Raw genomic sequence first — 19,604 nt, 5'->3', positions numbered from 1 at the left:
ACTTTATGAGGTCAGGACTTCTGTTTGTTTGTCTATACGAGCACATAAATCAGCTGTCCTGCTAGCATCCTAACATCCTAACTCTTACTGTAATCCATAGAATGGTACTCCTAAGATCAAAGAATGAGACATAGAGCAAAAATTGAGGCAGCAGAGAAGCAATTGTAAAACCTGAAGGATTTTCCACTTTGGCAAGTTTGCAGTCTTATTTTTGTCCTGAAAGATTCACTGCCCATATGGATGTCTCAAAGGACAAGCGCTCCCTTTCACTTCAGATTTACAGTTTCAGAACGGCCTTGAATAGACTTGAAAGATTGGTTGAACAGATAGCAGCTCAGAAAAGAGATGAAAGAGCAGGCTTGTTTACCCAGAAAGAAGGTAAGATCTATGATTACCAGGGAAGTCCAGTTGGGTTTGCTGATTAGAGCTGTCAAAGAAAAGTGACATAGCGTAACAGCAAAGACATGGAACATGGTCCTGAAGACCTGAGTTCTTTTTCTTTCTCAGTTCCTCAGTAGCTAATTAGACTTGGGGAAGGTCTTTGTACAGTACTTCTCTGAACCTTTGCTGGCTCACCTGTGAAATTAAAGGAGTGGATTAAATGATACCTAGTGGTTATTTTGTAGGCACTTCCATTTGATAGCATGGTGGTTGACCTGACATTCTCAGCAGTGCATACAACCATGTGACAAGCCATGTGTGCCATTTCCCTAAGTGTATCAGGAGACCATAAGAACTTTATTAAGCAGTATGGCATTTCCTGCTTCACTGTCCACTGTCAGGACCACTCCTCATGTTTCTAAGCCGAATTTGAGTGCACCAAAGTAAGGGGAATGTGGTGGACATTGTGTTCAGGAGTTTTAGCAGAACATACCTGAATGCAAGCTTCAAGTACATCACTGTGACCATGCCAGAACAAATAGTGTAGCATGCAGTTTTGGGGCATTGAGGACACTAATGAAAAATTAGGCTGAATACAAAAACCAACACAACAGCACTGGTGATACAGTGGTGAGCTTAGCTGCCTTCCAAAAACCAACAGAACAAATCCCGCTCTTGCAATAAAAGGAGCAGGGCCCACATAACTGCAAGGCCAGCCTTTCACTGTTCCCAGCTATATAGTCACATGTATGTAAAAGTCTTGTCTTTAAGTGTGCAGACTCAAGCCAGTATTATTTAAGTGGTATTTAATAATTTGTGTCACTTTAAGAAATATAATTTCATTTCATTTTCGTAATAATATGAATGGACAAAGATTACCGTTTTGTCCATTTTATTTGTGAAAAACAGGCGGTAGAGATAAGTCACCTGCTCAAGTCATTTTAAGTGTTAAATCTAGGACTCAGACCTTTGAGATGGTGGTGAACTTGGCTGGGCTTCCTAAACTACTCACCAAAACTTTCATTTCCCCCTAGTTTGTTTTACCTCTCTCTGTAACTGATTTCCCAAATTCTTACCAATTTTTCTTAATCCTCTGTGAGTTCTCTACTCCTTCCAGCCAAGCTTCCTAAATCATATAAGAAAGCAAGGCCAAAGACGAAGAGGTCTGTCCAATTCCCTTTCCTCTACTTCCAAACTACTAAAGCAGCACCTGTCTTCCCCTCCTCCAACGCAAGGCTATCAGTTGCTGCAACAGCCTCAAGATCTCCTTTTTCTACTGGCTTTGTCTTCTCAATCTAAAAATACATTCAAGCGTCCTGACCTTGACTTTCTCTTCCCTTCCGCTACCACTGTGTGTTTCTCACTTGCTTTTCCACCGGAGTTCCACACAGCAACCTCACTTCATGTTCAATCTACTTCAGTCTGGCTTTCCACATCACTTTGCTGAAAATCCAAATACCTTACTGAGGTATTCCATTACCTAATATGCTTGCCAAATTCAATAAGCTGCTTTTCCTTTTGTGGCCCACGTGGCAATTTCACTACATTAACACTGTTAGCAGCTTTTGCTTCAAGAAACCTCCTCCACCTGCATTTTGTCATACCACTATCCTCTGGGTTTTCTCTTTCTTCATCCTATCTTGGCCTCTTTTTGTCCTTGAGATTTGCTCTACTATCATCTCACTCATTCTTACAGCACAAACTTCATCTACCTAATCTAAGCCAGATATCTTGGGATAACCTTTGACTATATCAGGGTAACTCTGTTTTGCTTATAACAGCAGTTTCTCAACATAAGAGTCTTCTTGTCCTTTATATTCTGTAGTTTTGCCTTCAAAAATTGAATCTTCTATATTTCTGACTTATTAGATCACCTCTAAAATTTGTATGTTAACATGGCATGCGTAGCCACTCACAATCATGCCTCAGCCTACCTTTCCAACTTCAGATCCTGGCACTTTCCTTCCTACGCCATTTGCCATGAACTTTTCAGCATTTCTAATATGACACACTTTTAATCACTGATTTTGCACGTTATTCCCAATGTAGAATTCCTTGCCTCCTTTGTGTGTATGGGGGTGGGGGTGGGGTGTGTGCGTGCGTGTGTGTGTGTGTGTGTGTGTGTGTATGTGCGTACACTCATATGCCCATGTTGCTCCTGCCTGTGAACTCCTGCTCATATTTCAAGCCTCAAATCAAATGACACACCTTTGGAAACACTTCTGAACTTCCCCCAAACAAAGCCATCCTTAGTACTGCTCATGCACTTATTGCTCTCTTAAGAAACTTACCTGTGTAGTTAGCCTGCTAAAATTGATATATATGTGTTTTTTCCTGCCCCTTCTTCCCCACAGTGACCTATAAGTGTTGATGGTTTTGCAACCTTAAGGCTAGCAGAGGGTCTGGTGACTAGGAAGGAGTCCTTAATGTGGGCTAAACATAGATATCAACTTTGCTTTCATTGAGAAGCTTGAAGTGACAGAGTCGCACTGAAAATGTCCTTCCTCTACAATTTTTAAAACTAGATAAAAACTAAGTACTACTAGACAAATGACCTTTCTTGACTCAAGGACTGGTCTGAAACTTTGATGAGAAGAGAAATATATAATCATAGTTTATATCAGGCTCTAATACTGTATGAAATAAATCCATATTCATTGACAGATATGGAAAATAGGGTCTACTTTTTACTATAGCCAAGGAGCTAAGATCTAGGAGCGGTGTTTATCTAAAAATTATATTAGGTAAACTGAAGGAATTTGTCCCAGCAGTATTGCTTTTAAAACTTGCCAGTGACTTGGTAGAATTGAAATTATTGCAGAACAGGAAAATCTCACCTTCATCCAGTGACATTTACAATGAAACACATATTTTGTACTAGTTAGTGTGAATTTAAAATTCCTAAGTAACTATTTGGATGTATTATAGGAAGTTGAAGTTTGATATGACTAAAATGAAATATTTTACTTTCCCCAAGGAGGCGTAGTCCCTTCTCAGCTACCCATTTGGATAAAACAGTACTAACATTTGCTGAGTTTTAATATCAGAAAACTGAGTGCCATTCTAGACCAAGGTTACTCAACCTAGGCACTATTGACCTTTTGGCTGAATAATTCATCTATCTATCTGTCTATCTATCTATCTGTCTGTCTGTCTATCTGTCCTACGCATTGTAGAATGCATCACAGCATCCCTGGTCTCTACCCAGTAGATGCTAGTAGAATATCCACCCCATTTGCGATGATCAAAATGTTTGCAGACATTGCCATGATTGCCAAATTGTGTGTGTGTGTGTGTGTGTGTGTGTGTGTGTGTGTGTGTAAGAGAGGGGGGGAGGGAGGGAAAGAGAGAGGGAGAGAAGTTTGGAGGTGGATGGGGGATGGGGCACAAATGTCCTTTGGATGAGGACCATTGCTTTAGCTTTCTTCCTTTCCTTCACTCTCTGCTTCTGCCCCCAATAACTTCCAATCCATTAGCAAACCCTCGCAATTCTACTTCCCATCAAGTCTCACCATGTGCACTGCTATCTTCAGGGTGCCCCTATCACTTGTTATCCAATTGAGCCACTTTCAGGAGTCAAAGGGTGTGTATTGATAATCAAATTAGGAAAAGGCATAAATGAGACCTTCCATGGCAGCCCAGCATGTACAATCACCCTCAGTCTCATCCTGGACCACACCTCCATTATCTGAAACCTAGACTAGTGCAATATCCCCAGCTAGTTTTCTATCTTTTAATGATGCTTCCTCCCAGTAGCATTTAAAAAACAAAATTTGAGCCACATTATGTCATTTTCATCTATAAAACCCTACAGTGAGAGTCTACCATCATATTTGGAATAAAATACTGTGTCTGCAGCTTAGGCTCTACCGGAGAGGAGACTCTGGTCTCAGCCCTCAGCATTTTTGCTAGTCTCCTCTCTGCTTTATACTCACTTTATTAGAAAACATCATGCTCTTTCCAGCCTCGGACCTGGTGTTTATCAGTCTTTGTCTAGCTGTTCTCTTCTGCTTTAGACATGGTTGACTCCTGATTGCTCATCAAGCCTCGGGTCAAAATTTTACCCACCTCCTTAAAGAGACATTTGATGATGTCCCCTCTGTCCCCAGCACCATATAATTCTATCACAGCTCCTTATTGATTTCCTTTCTCCCCTTTCTCATTCTATGCTGGAATTTATTTTCACTTTGTTACTGAGATATGACAGACCCTAAAAGTTACTAACCCATAAATCTTAAGTGGAACCTTAAGAAATAACAAGAACGTTAAGAAATAACAAGAAATCTTAAGTGGAATTTTACTAATCTTAAGTGGAACCATAAATGTGAACATTTGTCAATAAGCCAACCAAATCAAAGCAAAAACATTTCTAGCATCTCATCCCTCAAGTCTTTTTGCAGCAATTTTAGCTTCCTACCTTATAAACAGATAACCACTAATTTAACATCTATTAATGAGTCTTGCCTACCAAAATACGTAAAATGTTCTCGTTAATTTTCTGATCCTTCCACTAGAATGTGGGCTCCTTGAGAGCAGAGATTTGCTGACCTAGTTTTCCATCTAGTCCAATGTCTAGCTCAGTTCTGATACATAATTATGCTTAATATTCTTTTGTTAATTAAATAAAAGAATTTGATTTTATCAATACAGTTTTAAGAGTCATTGCATCTCATGCTTTTGTCCTTAGCCTCAGTAGTCTTACCTCAATGAATCAATATTTTGGCAAAATCAAGATTCAAGCAATAATGTTTGTGTTTGCATGTGATCAAAAAACCAACCTGTAAGTGCTATTTGCATACTTCTGCCTTCCACTTCAGGTGAACTCTAATAGATACTCTAGTTGGTGAAACTTTCATAGCAGGAAAGAGTAATTCTCTTTAATTCATTTTCTTATCTTATTATTCCTGCACAAAACTTCTAAAAGAACTGAAACAAAAGATATGGAGAAGATACACAACATTCAAGTAAAAATATTTTCTTTTAATTTAGTAATATTTTAGCCCACGGCTACAATTTTTCCAAAGACAAGATCTTTAACATGCAGATAAATTTGGTTTTCATTCATTTGAAACAGGAAAATAGAAGATTAGAAAATACAAAAAGTACCTGAAATATGAAATGTAGTCTTTGGAATTTAGTGACAATGTACTTGTGCTTTTCTCACTACAGATGTGATTGATTATGACAAGTTTTATGCAGCAGTGCAGGAGCTCTTTGATATAGAAATGAGGAGTCAAGATGTGAAGTGCTTTTACAGGAAGCTCTGCAAGAACCCTGATGCACCTATAGACTGGTGTGAGGTAGTAACTTTTTGTATTTATAATGTGAAATCCAGGTATTATTTGTCATTGTTCAGAATAAATAAATAAGTGTTACTCCCATAGGGGTTAAATGCACAATGTGTATGTGACATGACCTAACTTCTCTGATTATTAAGACATGGCCACTGTCAACAACATAAAGTGGACAAGCCAGGTAGCTATTGTTAAATATATATATTTTTTATTTTAACTAGAAAAAGCAAGAAATAACAATAAAACAGAGTTTCAAAACAGGCTAGTAGGAGAATAATAATAATCAACACATTGCATATTGTTACATTCGCAGTAGTTGTTCAGCGTACAAGATAAGGGCATAAAACATTAGTTCACTGAGGGGAAAGTTTTGTGTTAAGTATATTATTGGTGAGTAGCTCTTAAATACTATTAGGCCCACCTGCCAATTGAAAGAGTATAAGTTCCATTAACAGCAACCAAGATTTTAACAACCTTCATTACATTCTAAATGAAATATTTATTTTCAGTAGTGTCAATGTATACAAATGTTTAGTCTATCTAAATCCTTAATATAAAAGAAAGGAGAGGCTATGATTGATCACTTCTGTTATTTGTTGAAGTGTTATCTGATTGGCACAGTATTGAAAAAAATTATACGCATGCTGAAAGAATAATAAAATAATTTTAAAATTAGCTTTTTAAAAAAATCAATAGACAAGAGAAAAATTAATGATCTACAGAATTTAATCATCATGTATAACAAACTGATAGATATGCATAAATGGAATTTTGAACCCAAGACATAGGAAATGTATGTCTTGCATTCAGCTACATTGGGGCCATTACAAAATTGATCATATATTAGTCTAAAAAAATATATCAATAATCAATAAACACTAGTGGAGTAAAATTAGAAGTTTATAAAAATTATAGTTCCAATCCCAAAGCTAACCAAATAAAAAAGGAATACGTAGACTTGGGAAAAATTATAAACAGAAGCTTCTAAGGCTTTTAAGAATACATAATTCCCAAGTCATATTAATTTTTTAATAATTTAGGAAAAACAAATCTATTCAATTTATTTTAGGGAGCTACAATGACACTGAATTGAACTAAGAATCTATAAGCCAGTATTATTTATGAATTTAAATACTTAAGTCCTAAATAAAGTTTTTTAAAATTGAATACAGTGGCACATTAAAAATTCATTTCCAAATCGAATTTACTCCACAAAGTTGGGAAGGCTCAATATTAGAAAAGCCATGAACACATTTCTTTTAACAAGTTAAGAGGGAGAAATGATGCAGTCATCTTAATCAAAGATCAGCAAACTAAGGCCTAGAGATCAAATCTGGACAGCTACTGGTTTTTGTAAATAAAGTTTATTAGAACACAGTAATGCTCACTCATTCACATATTGTCTATAGCTGTTTTTGAGCAACAGTAGCAGAACTGAATGATTATGACAAAGACCAGAAGAGCTTACAGCCTAAACTATTTACTACCTGGCCATTTTCAGAAAAAGTTCGCTGATTTCTGATCCTAAAATAAAAGCAAAGCAGATATTTGATAAAAATTCAGTAGATATTCTTTCTTCTAAAAGAAAATCTTAGCAGAATAGGAATTACAGGAAATTTACTTGATAGAAGAGACTGTATTTGTTCTTTATTGCTACTGGAACAATTTACCATAAATTGAGCAACTTAAAGAAATGCACATTATATCACAGTTTCCATGAATTAGGAGTCTAGGAACAGCTGAACTTGACCGTCTGGTCAAGGTCCCATCAGAGTGCAACCAAAGTGTTATCTAGGCTGTGTAGTCATTTGGAGGTCTAACTAGGGAAGAATCTCCTTCATGTTTATTCAGGTTGATGATTGAATTCAAGTCCTTGCTATTACAAAACATAAGGCCTCAGCAATAAAGAGTTGAGATGCCCTAAAGGTGTCTTTCCTAGTATATTGATGCAAATTCTTAACTTCTTTTTAACCACAATCTTTTCAGCAACCAAACTCTCTTTGGCCCCAACTTTACAACCTCAACTTTACTTCTTTTCTGGCCACCAGCAAATTTTTTCTATTAAGCTCTGCTTTTTGGTACTATCATTGTACACATGGCCAAAAGCAACCAGCAGTACCCATGCCACAGCCTGAATGTTGGGTTGTCTTGAAATTTCTTCTGCAAGATTAAGTAGTCCAATGCCCTTAATTTCAGTCTCCCACAAAGTCTCAGGACATGGGTAAAATGAAGACAGATTTTCTGCCAGAGCATAACACACATAGCCTCAAGTTCAACTGCCAATGTCCTTGTTCTCAACTCGAATCTCCTGAGCCTGGCCTTTACTGTTTCTATTTCTATCAGCATTGTGGTCTTCAGCATTCTGGCCAGAATCTCACATGAAGCCCAGCTGACAGCATTCTAAGGCCTTTCCAGCAGGCATCTCCAAACCTTTCCAAACTCCTCTTGCAAGCTGGTTTCAAAGGCTTCTGAATCATATGGTCAGATATAGTCACAGCAACAATCCCACTTCTCTGGTACCAAAATCTGTCTTAGTCACTTTTCCACCACCGAGACAGTACTCAACTGCAATTTAAAGAAGGAGAGGTTTATTTTGGCTCACAGTTTATTCCTTGATAGGCCTGCTCCAAGGCAGATCATCATGGCAGAAAGGCATAGTGAAGGAGAGCTGCTTATGTCATGGCAGCCAAGAAGCAGAGGAGGGAAGGTAGGAGTGGGAGGAGGAGATATACCTTCCAAGTCACACCACCTATGCCCCATCTGGAACCAGGCCCCACCTCCTAGCATCAAGTCAGCTATGAATGCATCAGTGGATTAGTCCAATGATGAGTATAGTGTCCTCATGATCCAATCATCTTGTAAAAGTCCTGCTTCTGAGCACAGGAGAGTTTGGAGGGACATTCTAGATCTGGATCATAAAAAAGTAGATCCAATTTCTTTCTTTTCTTTTCTTTCTTTTTTTTTTTGTTTTTTGCTTTTGGCTGTAGAGATGAGGAAATTGAGCCTCCTTTTAATATCTGTGCCTTCTCTTTTCCTTTCCAATTGAAAGTCAAAATCTTACGTTTGTTAAAATGTCTTTTTTATACATCTTTTCAGGTTCTCATTTAATCTTCACAACAAATCCAATATAGAATGTGGAAGATAATGTCATTGCAATCAAAGGTGAAGAGAGAAAAGCACAGAAAGTTTAACTGACTTATCAGAAGTCACAGAGAAAGTGGATTTTGGTTTTGGAGCTGAACATTTCTCCTTAGCTAATAATTCCATGTGATATTACCCTATGAGTTCCTATAAATCATATGCAAGTTTAATAGAAAAACTCATCACCAGCCTCAGACACACTTTACATGAAGAATCCACTGAAGTTTATGAAAATGATTCAGGGAGGTTCTTCTTTTATTTTGACAGTTTTTCTCACAATCTGTGCCAGTGTTCCTAAGAGGCTTTTCTATTTCAAGCCATGCGACCTAACCTTTCTGGCTTCAGATCTGTCATCTACAAAATGGAAATTGAGGGCTGGAAGACTTTTATTCCAGTATACATTACTTTAAAAGAAACTTATCACCTAATATTAACCTACCAGGTAACTTGAACTAGATTTACTCTTAAACTCAGGCACAGATTTAAAAATATAATTCCAAACATAAATCTCTCAGTTGTAGCAATGCCATAAGAAGTTGCACTTTCTTTTCCTAGGTTTTGGATGCAAACACAATGGAGAATTTGAGATCACAAAATAATGAAAACTTAAGACTCAACTTAAAACATAATCTAGATCTACCCTTCACCCTGAGAAAAATTAGATGTAAAGAGAGCTAAGGAAATGTGACTGCCCTAAGTTGATAGAGCTAATCAGTGGGAAAGTCTGGTGCAGACATGATCTACTTTTCCTAACGCACCATGTTAGGCTGTGTCTCCACAGAACAACTCATAAACATTTTTTTGGTAGGAGTCCATTACAAATTAATTCAAAGAAGAGTCATACACCACCATATGGAATGCCTAAAATTGTGTTCCCCCCAAAAAGTGAATCTCACATGAATTATTTTATAGCTAAAATTATATTTGCTAACTTTAAAAATGTTAAGAAATGTTCCAGAGTAGGGTAAAAAATAAGTCGCATACTGGTTTTTATTTTCTTCTACCTGTTTTTCATTTTCTCCATATGCTTTACAATGAACATATGTTCCTTATATAATCAAAATAAAAGGCAATTTAAAAAGTGAATCACCTTACTGTGAAAGTTCTGAAAGCTGAAAGGATTTTGAAAGTTTTCACCACAAAGAATTAATGTTTTATGGCATAATTATGTTTAACCTGGCCAGGCGTGGTGGCTCACACTTGTAATCCCAGAGCTCGGGAGGCTGAGACAGGAGGATCGTTGTGAGTTTGAGGCCAACCTGGGCTACAAAGTGAGTTCAAGGCCAGCCTGAACTGCATAGTGAGACCCTGTTTTAAAACAAAACAAAACAAAAAAAAAAAGTTTAACCTGATTTAAACATTATGCAAAATTATGCAGCCTACAGCTATTGAATATTAATTCCATGCTATCTCATTAATATGTAAAACAAATTTTATGTTGTATATACCTATGTGTATTTTCTATTTATGATTTTTATGTATCAGTTAAATTTTTTAAGTGACAACAGAGTTACAAAGATTACAATAGTAATTTAAAGCATGGATCAACCCCTATAAATAGCATAGTTAAAATAAAATTAATATTTTATCAGTGATACTATACATAATACTTACAAAATATGCCTTGTCACAAGTACAATTATTAGACTAAAATTTGAAGGTGTTGAAAAAGGAATTTGAGATCCCCAAAGTTATATAGCTCATCATAGGAAAAGGAGATGTTTTCTGCCCTTTAACACTATTTGCTTGAAACATTTCCTTTCAACATATAAAACTTCCGCTGTCTCTTCTAAAGTTTAATTAATATATCTTACAATGTCCTTCAATAAATGTTAATAATTTGGTATTTTTACTTTTCTTTGGGAGTGATTGTGGGATGCATTGTTATGTTTTGCTGTTACAAAGAAAAGTAGCAAAATCAATCATTTCTATAAGAACAGATGTCCTGAATAATAGTATCTATCTACACATATATATGAATATAAAATGTGTTTGATGATGTGCATGGCTGATGTGTGGTCTGCGCAGGCAGCAAAAGTGCTTAGTGGGCCGTTTTGAACTAGCAAGAACACCTAGCTCTGCTTTCTATACTGTCTCTGGAAAAATTGGGAATTTTAATTCCTCAAATGGTAATGTTGATTGAGTTCCTACTTAGCACTTGGTGCAATCTAAGCACTTTTTAACTTTCCTACTTACTAGGTAATCTAATCATTCACTTCCTCATTCAATCCTTAACAATAACACATCAGACAGAGGTATGATGACTATATTTATTTTCCAGATAGAGAAATTTCAGGCACAGAGAAATAACTTTCTTGAGATTATATGATTAGTTCACAGTGGATTCAGAATGTGGACCCATTTCTAAGTCCAAAAGCACCTAACACTGACTCCCCTTGGACATTGCACCTTGATTCCTTCTCACACTGTCCTCAGATGCTTAAAAGATGCATTTTCATTATCGCTACAAAAATTATATGAAAATTACAATTCAGGCTAAATGGCTATAAACTGCTTTTCAAAGTTAGGTATCATAGAACATATTATACTCTTTCAAATTAAATAACAGCAAAGTGGTGTGGAGTTCTCCCACCCCTGAGAAACACTGGAATTTATTAGCAAAAATGTAAAGAATCATCATTCTCATTGTCATTTCACGTTCTTATCTGAACAATATTATTTCACACTATTATCTCAAGTTAAGCTGGCAATTGAGCACTTATAATTTTTAAAAATTTTGTGTAATTGAAGTTATAGTGAGTGGTGTGTATAAAATGAGGAGTGATAAATGTGACTTCCTTTCCTAAGACTCCTGTCTCCTGGTTGTTCAAATACTAACCCAGGTAGTGTTGTGAAATGACTTTGCAGATGGAATTAAGGAACAGATCAGCTGGGTTTAATATAGAAAGATTATCTAGGTGGGTCTAGAGTAATCATATGAGTTCTTAAAAATAAGACAAAAGGGGAAATGAAGTACTCCAAGCATGAAGAGGACTTGAAACTTCATTACTGTTGCTGAGATGTTAGGCTCATGTACCAGAGCCGAACAGAGTCCTCTAGAGCTGGGAAATTCCAGCTGATATCCAGCGAGTAAACAGGTGTCAGGGAAGCCAATACACACACACACACACACACACACACACACACACATGCCCAAAGACTGTAGTAACACACATCTATTAGTTCTTTGATTTTAGCTTGATGAGACCTATCTGGCACTTGTAACCTATGGAATTGTGAGCTAAGAAATGGGTGTTAAGCCATTATGTTCATGGTCAATGTTCTGACAGCAATAGAAAAAGCAAAGGAAGAGGTGTCAAAGTTCAGAAAGTATGGACTGCTATTAGAGCCAACAGGAAAGAAAATGTGGCTTTAAAAGTAAACCAAGCTCAACAGCAGTGCGAGGAAGTTCAATACTCAGAGAAGAAAACAGTAAGAAAAAGATAAAGGATTATTATTTGTGTGGTGGCTGACTTTGGAAGGTTATTGTATTTTTGTTTTTATGATGGCAGAGATCTGAACATTTCTCAATGTTGAAAAGTCAGTAGAGAGAGGTTAAAGATGCTGAGGAAAGGAAAAGGAGACAATATTGGACAAGATAAAAGGGGGTGGGATGCAAAGCACAGGAAGCAAGATTAGCCTTGGAAAAGGAAATGTCTTAGTTACTTTTCTCATTGTTCAGACAAAATACTTGACACTCAAAGTTAAAGGAGGAAAGACTTATTTGGTTCACAGTTTATATAGGTTTCAGTCCATAGTTGGCTGGTTCCAAAGAAGGGTGGAATTGAAGAGGAGAAACAGTCCATGGCAGGCAGGAAGGCAGCAAGCAGCCAAAGGGGTGAGCAGTCGCAGCAAGCCTGCCTCCGTGGGTTCCAACAAGACGGGGCTTAGGTGCAGATCAATGCATGACTATTAGCTGGACAGTGCATCAGTGAATGATGACAAAAACATCACAGTTACAAAGCATCCCTGCCCACTCTAACATAGACTGGTTAAAAGCACCTTTCTTTTTTTTTTTCTCAATCTGTTACAGGGAATTAGATGTTAAACCCAGATATTTGGTACCCAAGAAAAATGAGCACTTATTTCTAAAAAAAAATAACAAGTGGGTTAAGCTTTTATTGAGTGCTGGTTTCGCTGGTGAGCAGAAGGAAAGGTATAGGAGTGGTAGTTTTGATGATCTTGATTTCCCAATAGTTTTCCTGTGTTGGTAGGTTTTGATGTGGGTGTGTAAAAGAAGTGCTGACTGATGAGCAGACATATGTTAAAGTATAATGCTAAGTCATCCTTTAGCATTAAAATTAAATGTTATTAAAATAAATTAATGTATAAGAGGTTTTGACTTATGTCCCGCTGAGTCAGTTAGTCACTAGCTCCTTTAAACTCCCAAGTATGGACCCTCATGGGCAGCTTGTTTCAAATGCAACCTCTTAGACCCCACCCCAGACCTAGTATGTCTGAATCTGTACCTCAGCAGGACTCCCACGTGGTTGGTGTGCACACTCATGTTTTAAAGCACTTCACACTTTCTTCCACTTATTCATTCATGACATTGGCTAGTCTCAACTGTATGAGAAATATTTGTATATCAGGCATCTAAGAATTTAATGATGAGCAATTTACTAATTTAAAATAATTTTTAAAATTCTTTTTAAATATCATTAATTTATAAGAATTTTATTTCCAATAAGACAGTTCAAGAACAAGATTTTTGTTTGTTTGCTTGCTTTTGTTTTTTGAGATGAGGTGTCATTATGTTGCCCAGGCTGGCCTTGAACCCCTGGCCTCCTGTGAGCCCCTTGTCACAATCTCCCCAGCAGCAGCGACTATGGGTATGTGCCACCACACTTGGCCTGCAGTTATTATATTTTTCAAATTTCTCAGAGTTTCAGATTGCCATAATTTGACTACTTATTCACAGATAAATAACACTTTTCTTCAGGGTATTCTTTTATAGTAGTTTATTTTCACACAGTGCCTAGAGAGTAGGATTTAGAACAATTAAATAGAAAAGAACTGTATAGTCTTATGTTCCAAATATCCCGCTAGCCAGGATAACAAAATCTGGGTCAGAAAGATTCATGGAAAATGGGTATAAAAAGTCATTTGAGAGTAACAACATTCAGTGTTAAGATTTCTAGCTGAGGTTCTGTCTGATGAAGGCTGATTTGATTTCCAAATAAGTACTAGGTCCTGATAAAGCTATCAGTGTGAGCAAGGACACCAGCCTATTACATCAGTTCTTCCACAGAAAAGAAAAACAAGTGACTATTTAGAAAACTTTCACAATCAGGATATAGTTTATTAAATCTATCAACTTTTTATATTTTATAAATATAAAAGGATCATCAGGCATTATACACGAAGGTGCTGACTGCTAATCTAAGTTAGACTTTAAATTCAGCCAACATTAAATCTCTATGACTCTACTGCCAACTCCTAGATATTGCTCATGTTTATATGTGTTATTTGGGATTTTCAGATCTTTGGATACTTCTCAGCTGAAGATTCCCTTGCTCACCAAGTGGATAAAGAAAATTTGGTTTTCCTTGTGTCAAAAAAACAACGAATTGCAACTTCAGGTGACATTTTTAATTTTCCTTTTTAATTGGCATAAGTTTAACATTTTTTCCAAAAATAAATATTGAAACATCATTTCCCTTAAACCACCTTTTATTTCCTTGTTCAATTCTTCATAAATGCAGGGAAATTACAGTTTCAGAAGAAATTATGCCTGCCACTGAAATTAAGATATTATCGTTACTCCAAGGAACACTAAATAGTAAAAGTGAAAATGAAAACATTTATATTTTCCTGACAAGGCTCAGACGGCAACTGAACCTCTCTACCATGGCATCTCAGTAACGCATGCTTCAGTACCAAACGGAATCACACATGTTTAATGCTTGGAATTAAGTTTTCAAGTTAGGACTTCTCCCCATACTCTTACCCACTCTCACTTATCTTGGACAGGGTTGCCTTTGCCTCTGAAACCAGGAATTTTGGTCAGTCACAGAGGGGCATTATCTCAGTTTAGGAAGTTTCCGGTTCATGTGTTTCATCTATTTTCCAGTTTGGACCTGGGGTCTGAAGACACACACACCTCTCCCTTGTTGACACTTAGATTTTCTCCCTTTTTTCTACCTATGATGAGAGATGATCGGGGAGTGAAAAGGCAAAACCCGGAGTCTCTTCCTGTCTTTCAGTACTCCATCCCATACTCTTGGGTGATGTGCGCAGTCTAGGCCAAACCTGGTGTTTCTTTACAAAGCACCTGGACATCCTCCAGTCCTCTGTGAACAAAGCCCACCTTTATCCTTGACCTTTAGTTAGGCCAGTCACAGCCCAGGCTCTGGCTGTAGAACTACCACAAAAGAACAAACACAAAAGAACGCTCCATGCTGAGGTGAGGTGGGGCCAGAAGAGGAATGGAGTGGCATCCTCTGGACTTTAAAAGCATGTTTCTAAAGAATAACTAGGTTCTATAGTTCATTTTCCCCTCAATCAATATGTGTTAAGGTCTCCTTGGGCTGAGTAGCTTTCCAAATGCTGAGGACACAGCAATGACAAAAAAAGGCATAAATCCCTGACCTCATGGAATTCACAGTCTCGCAGGAAGAGACAGACAACACAAATATCAAGCAAATGACACATAAAGTATGTCAGATGGCATTCTGTGATACGGGGGAAAATGAAGTTAGGTAGTGGAGGAAAATCAAGCAGGAATGCAGGAAGGAGAAGTTGGTTTGGGGACAGGAGTAGCAGGTAGTCACGGAAGCCCCACTGAAAGGAGACTAAGTTTTTCAGAAAAGGAGAGAAAAGCATGCAGAGGGGGAGAGGAAGGGAGGGAATAGAAAATGAAGTTGCAGAGACAACAGCGTCTGAGGATGGATGAACAGGAGTCTGCAGGCCGCGCTAGAGACTTCTGAATGAGGCAGAAAGCTGCAAGAGCGCTGTGGATAGAGGGGAGATGTGATCTCAGTTACACTCTAAATGTTTATTCTGGCTTCTGTATTGACAATAATCTAAATTGGAGAAGGAGTGGGAGCAGAGAGATGGATGGTGGCTTGGAATAGGACAGTGTTTTTCAATCTTTTTTTATTGTTGATCCCTAAGGAGCATTTTTCTCCAATCTTGCCTCCTCCCCTAGCACATCTTGCTCCATGACATTTTAATATCTCAGATATTCATTACTAAGTATATCTGATTAAGATGTGTGTGTGTGCATGTGTTGTATCTCTATACACATAAAGAGTACAACTCTTTCACATCCTCCTAACAAACAATTTACACCCTGTTAGAGACTCTGATTTTTTTTTTTTTTTTTTTTTTTGCAAATGTTTGGATGAGGTAATACTAGAGTGTGACATCTATTCATTTGGCTTTTTTTTCCTTAGATTTTACAATTATAAGAATTAATTCATCCTGGGAAGTGGTTGAATATATGTGGCTTTATGATTTAGTACATAAACAGAGAAATATCAAAGTTTACAGTGTCTTTTTACAAAATGCACAGCATTCAAAACAACCTTGATGGCAGCATTGAAGTAGTTTCATTCTTTTATACTGCAAACTCTGAGGTGTCTGTGTTTTTATTTTATTGTAAACCACAATGGTGACAATTCACAGGTTCCTAGGAGATGTGAGAAAAAGTCTCAAAAAGAGAGATGATTCCAAAAGATGGTCAGAAAACTCACTGTCTTTGAAATGTGCGCACCTAAGTGTGTATGGTGTGTGGGTGTGTATCTTACATTTCCTGTGGGAATTCATGTACCATGTTTAGTTGGAGGGCTCTGTATATTGAGATTGTATCTCTAAGGATTAAAAACAGCAGTTACTGAGTTTTATTCTTTACAAATTTTTAAGTAACTCAGAGCTTTCTAGCAAAATGTTGCTTGTTTTCCTTTTCCTTTCTTTCCTTCTTTTTTTAGACCAAATTCACAAATGAGTTGTAGGGTCTTTATTGCTGGAAGTTTAAATGAATATTATACTATTGACAGGTAGTAGAAGACGAGATGTGATTAAGTGTATCGTCAAGATTCCCCAGTTGGATTTACTAATAACAGCTTCTCAGAAAGGATTAATAAGAGTCTTTAACAACCAGGTAATTCAAAAGCTTGAGGTGTTTCCCCCTTTCCTTCTTTCCTTCCTCCTCCCGCTCTTCTTCTCTCCATCTTTTATCAATGCCTTATGCATGTTTCAGGTGAAACAGAAACTGTATTTCAGAGTTATGACAAAAAAATTTTAAACACTAAATGCTAATGAGATTACTGAGCTCTGGGGAAATTGTTTTAAATTTTTGTTTTTATGGGTACATGTTTGTGGTCCATAGTGATTACACTCCTCATGGGGAGCTGGTACATGTACTTAACATATCTTAATTCTTTTTCATTCCCTTCCCTCCCTTTCCCTCTCTCCATCTCTTCCCCTTTGCAAAAGATCTGTCTCCCTAGTTCCAGTTATCTATCTGTTATTTTGCTGTTTATATTTTGAATTTTTCATATATAAAGTCATGTGATATGTAAGTCTGTGTGTCTGATTTATTTCACTTAACATTATGTTCTTAAGGTGTATCCATTTTCCTCCAAATGACTCAAGTTGATCCCTTTTTTATGGAAGGGTAGTACCCTACTGTGTACTAATGTCTGAGACAATTATTGAGATTTTGGTAACTGCATGTGGCATGTTCCTCAGGCATATTAAACCACATGACATCATGATAACTAAAAGATGAACCTAGACAATTTCTCACACAAAATCAGAAGCACGCACAAACCAAGTGATTTTTGTCATCATCCAAACATGTAATGAAAGGTCCTCTTGAGAACCTTGGACTTGGTATTTACAAAATGGTTCCAAGGGGCTGGGGATTTAGCTCAGCGGCACAGCGTCTGCCTGGCAAGTGTGAGGTGGTGACTTCGATTCCTGGTACCGGAGAAAAAACAAACAAAAAAAGAATTTCCTACAAAATGGTTCCAATTCTAGCCCCTCTATTTAATAGCTGTCATGTTAAGTAGGGAATTTAATAAGGCACTTGTATATTTTCACATCTCTTTTCACATCTATTTCTCTCTTCCTCAGATTATAGTGCAAATCAAATGAAATAATGAATATAGAAACATTTTATGAACAGTCAATTCTTATACATGTGGTAGACATTGCTATTATCCATGCCATTTCTTTACAGATTTTTAAGTTTCACACTTTCATTTTCAAAACACAAGATTTTAAAAGAATGTATGATATAGTCTATATATTTCACTACAAAAATTAAAGGCAAATGTTTGGTGTTAAATATATTTTTAAAATTCAAATTAGTTCATTTCCAACTAGTGACAAGCTCGCTACAAGTAAACAACCGTTTGAAACAACCATCACATGACTAAAGCTTCCAACCCTTCAGTAACACTCAGCTCAAGGAGTCTTCCAAAAGCTGACTTCATGGGCAATCATATATGTCAGAAGACAGGGCAAGAAGGGCCCTGGAGGCCAGGCACTGGTGACTTGGGGTGTGGTCACGGAGCCTGGTTCCAGTTTAGCACAAGCACAGCTATGGACGTCTCCATACCCTGGATTCTCACCTGGAACCATGGACTTTCCCTCCAAAGACACTTGAGCTGGTTGAATAAGTTAGTGCCCTCAAAGGGCTTAGCATCACTGCAAGCGCTCAGTACATGTCATCAACTGCTATTGTGAAGAAATGATGTGAAAACAAAAATGATTTTCCTCATTTAACATAAAAACTTTCCTGAACTCTTTTTTTTTTTCCTCCGTGCATCATTTCCCATCTCACTTTTTACCTTTATTTCTTCAAAAACAGAATTAAGAGGGTATCTAACAGCAATCAAGGAAAAGGATAATGATCTGCATAATGAAATAGTTGCTGATTATGTGAAATAAGTGTAGTGGTATTGCTGTATCTCCAGAGATGCTACACACACACACACACACACACACACACACACACACACATATACAGGCTTATGATGCACACATATATGCTCACAAACACACACTCACATCCATTTTGATTAAGACAATGCAAATGGAGAGCAAAGATTGTTTAAAATTAGTTATTCTAAGATTTGATGCACCAGGAATAAACAATACTTTACATGCCTTACAAAGAAGATGACACATTGTGTGAGAAAAGTAATACAGAAGTGTAGTTCACTGGGATAATTTGTTACACTATAGCTACTAAGAACGCTAAATATATTTTAATAGGTTAATCCATATTTTAGGTTGTGTCTCAAGTAGAATTAATACAGTTATGGGGCTGGGGATTTAGCTCAGCGGCAAAAGCGCCTGCCTAGCAAGCGCAAGGTCGTGAGTTCGGTTCCCAGTACCGGGAAATTAATACAGTTAAATATTTTCTTGATAATATAGAATATAAGTAAAATTTCTGCACCATGAATAAATTTTAGGAACTCAGAAGGTATTAATAAGGACTGTGAAAATTTAGAGAAGGTGAGTGGACTCTAAGCGGGTAACTTCCACCAAAGAAGGATGTTGGGAAGTAGAAGAGGAAACCAGCTCCTCCGTTCTGCTGCTCAGCATTTTCCTTCATTTTCTCTTTCTCATCTAGAAACAAGTCCCTGGTTAGTAAAGCCCCTTGGAACACTTCAGAAGAAAGATAGTTTGTGGGTGGCCATGACACAGTTGTTTTTTTTTTTAAGAGAGTAATAAAGGAGAAGCAAACAAACAAAAAAATAGAACAGTAGCAGCATCCCAGTATCACAAACATAAACAAATCAAAGCAAGAACATTCAAAGTGATACAGGGTCT

General features: G+C 37.1%; 1 protein-coding gene across 1 annotated transcript in view; it reads left to right on the top strand.

The window, feature by feature from the left end:
* Positions 1 to 49: 49 nt before the first annotated feature.
* The window catches only part of Wdr64 (WD repeat domain 64), a gene marked incomplete in the record, with an annotated part of 121,404 nt that continues 101,849 nt past the window's right edge, over positions 50 to 19,604 (top strand). The window contains 4 exon segments of the mRNA XM_013520508.1: positions 50 to 378; positions 5,551 to 5,681; positions 14,299 to 14,398; positions 16,817 to 16,920. Of these exon segments, the coding sequence (XP_013375962.1) occupies positions 237 to 378; positions 5,551 to 5,681; positions 14,299 to 14,398; positions 16,817 to 16,920 (477 nt within the window).

The sequence above is a fragment of the Chinchilla lanigera genome, unplaced genomic scaffold (genome assembly GCF_000276665.1).
Source record: "Chinchilla lanigera isolate Chin_1 unplaced genomic scaffold, ChiLan1.0 scaffold00005, whole genome shotgun sequence".
Classification (NCBI taxonomy): Eukaryota; Metazoa; Chordata; class Mammalia; order Rodentia; family Chinchillidae; genus Chinchilla; species Chinchilla lanigera.
The sequence above is the reverse complement of the archived record's forward strand: the minus strand, read 5'-3'. Positions and strand labels throughout refer to the sequence as shown.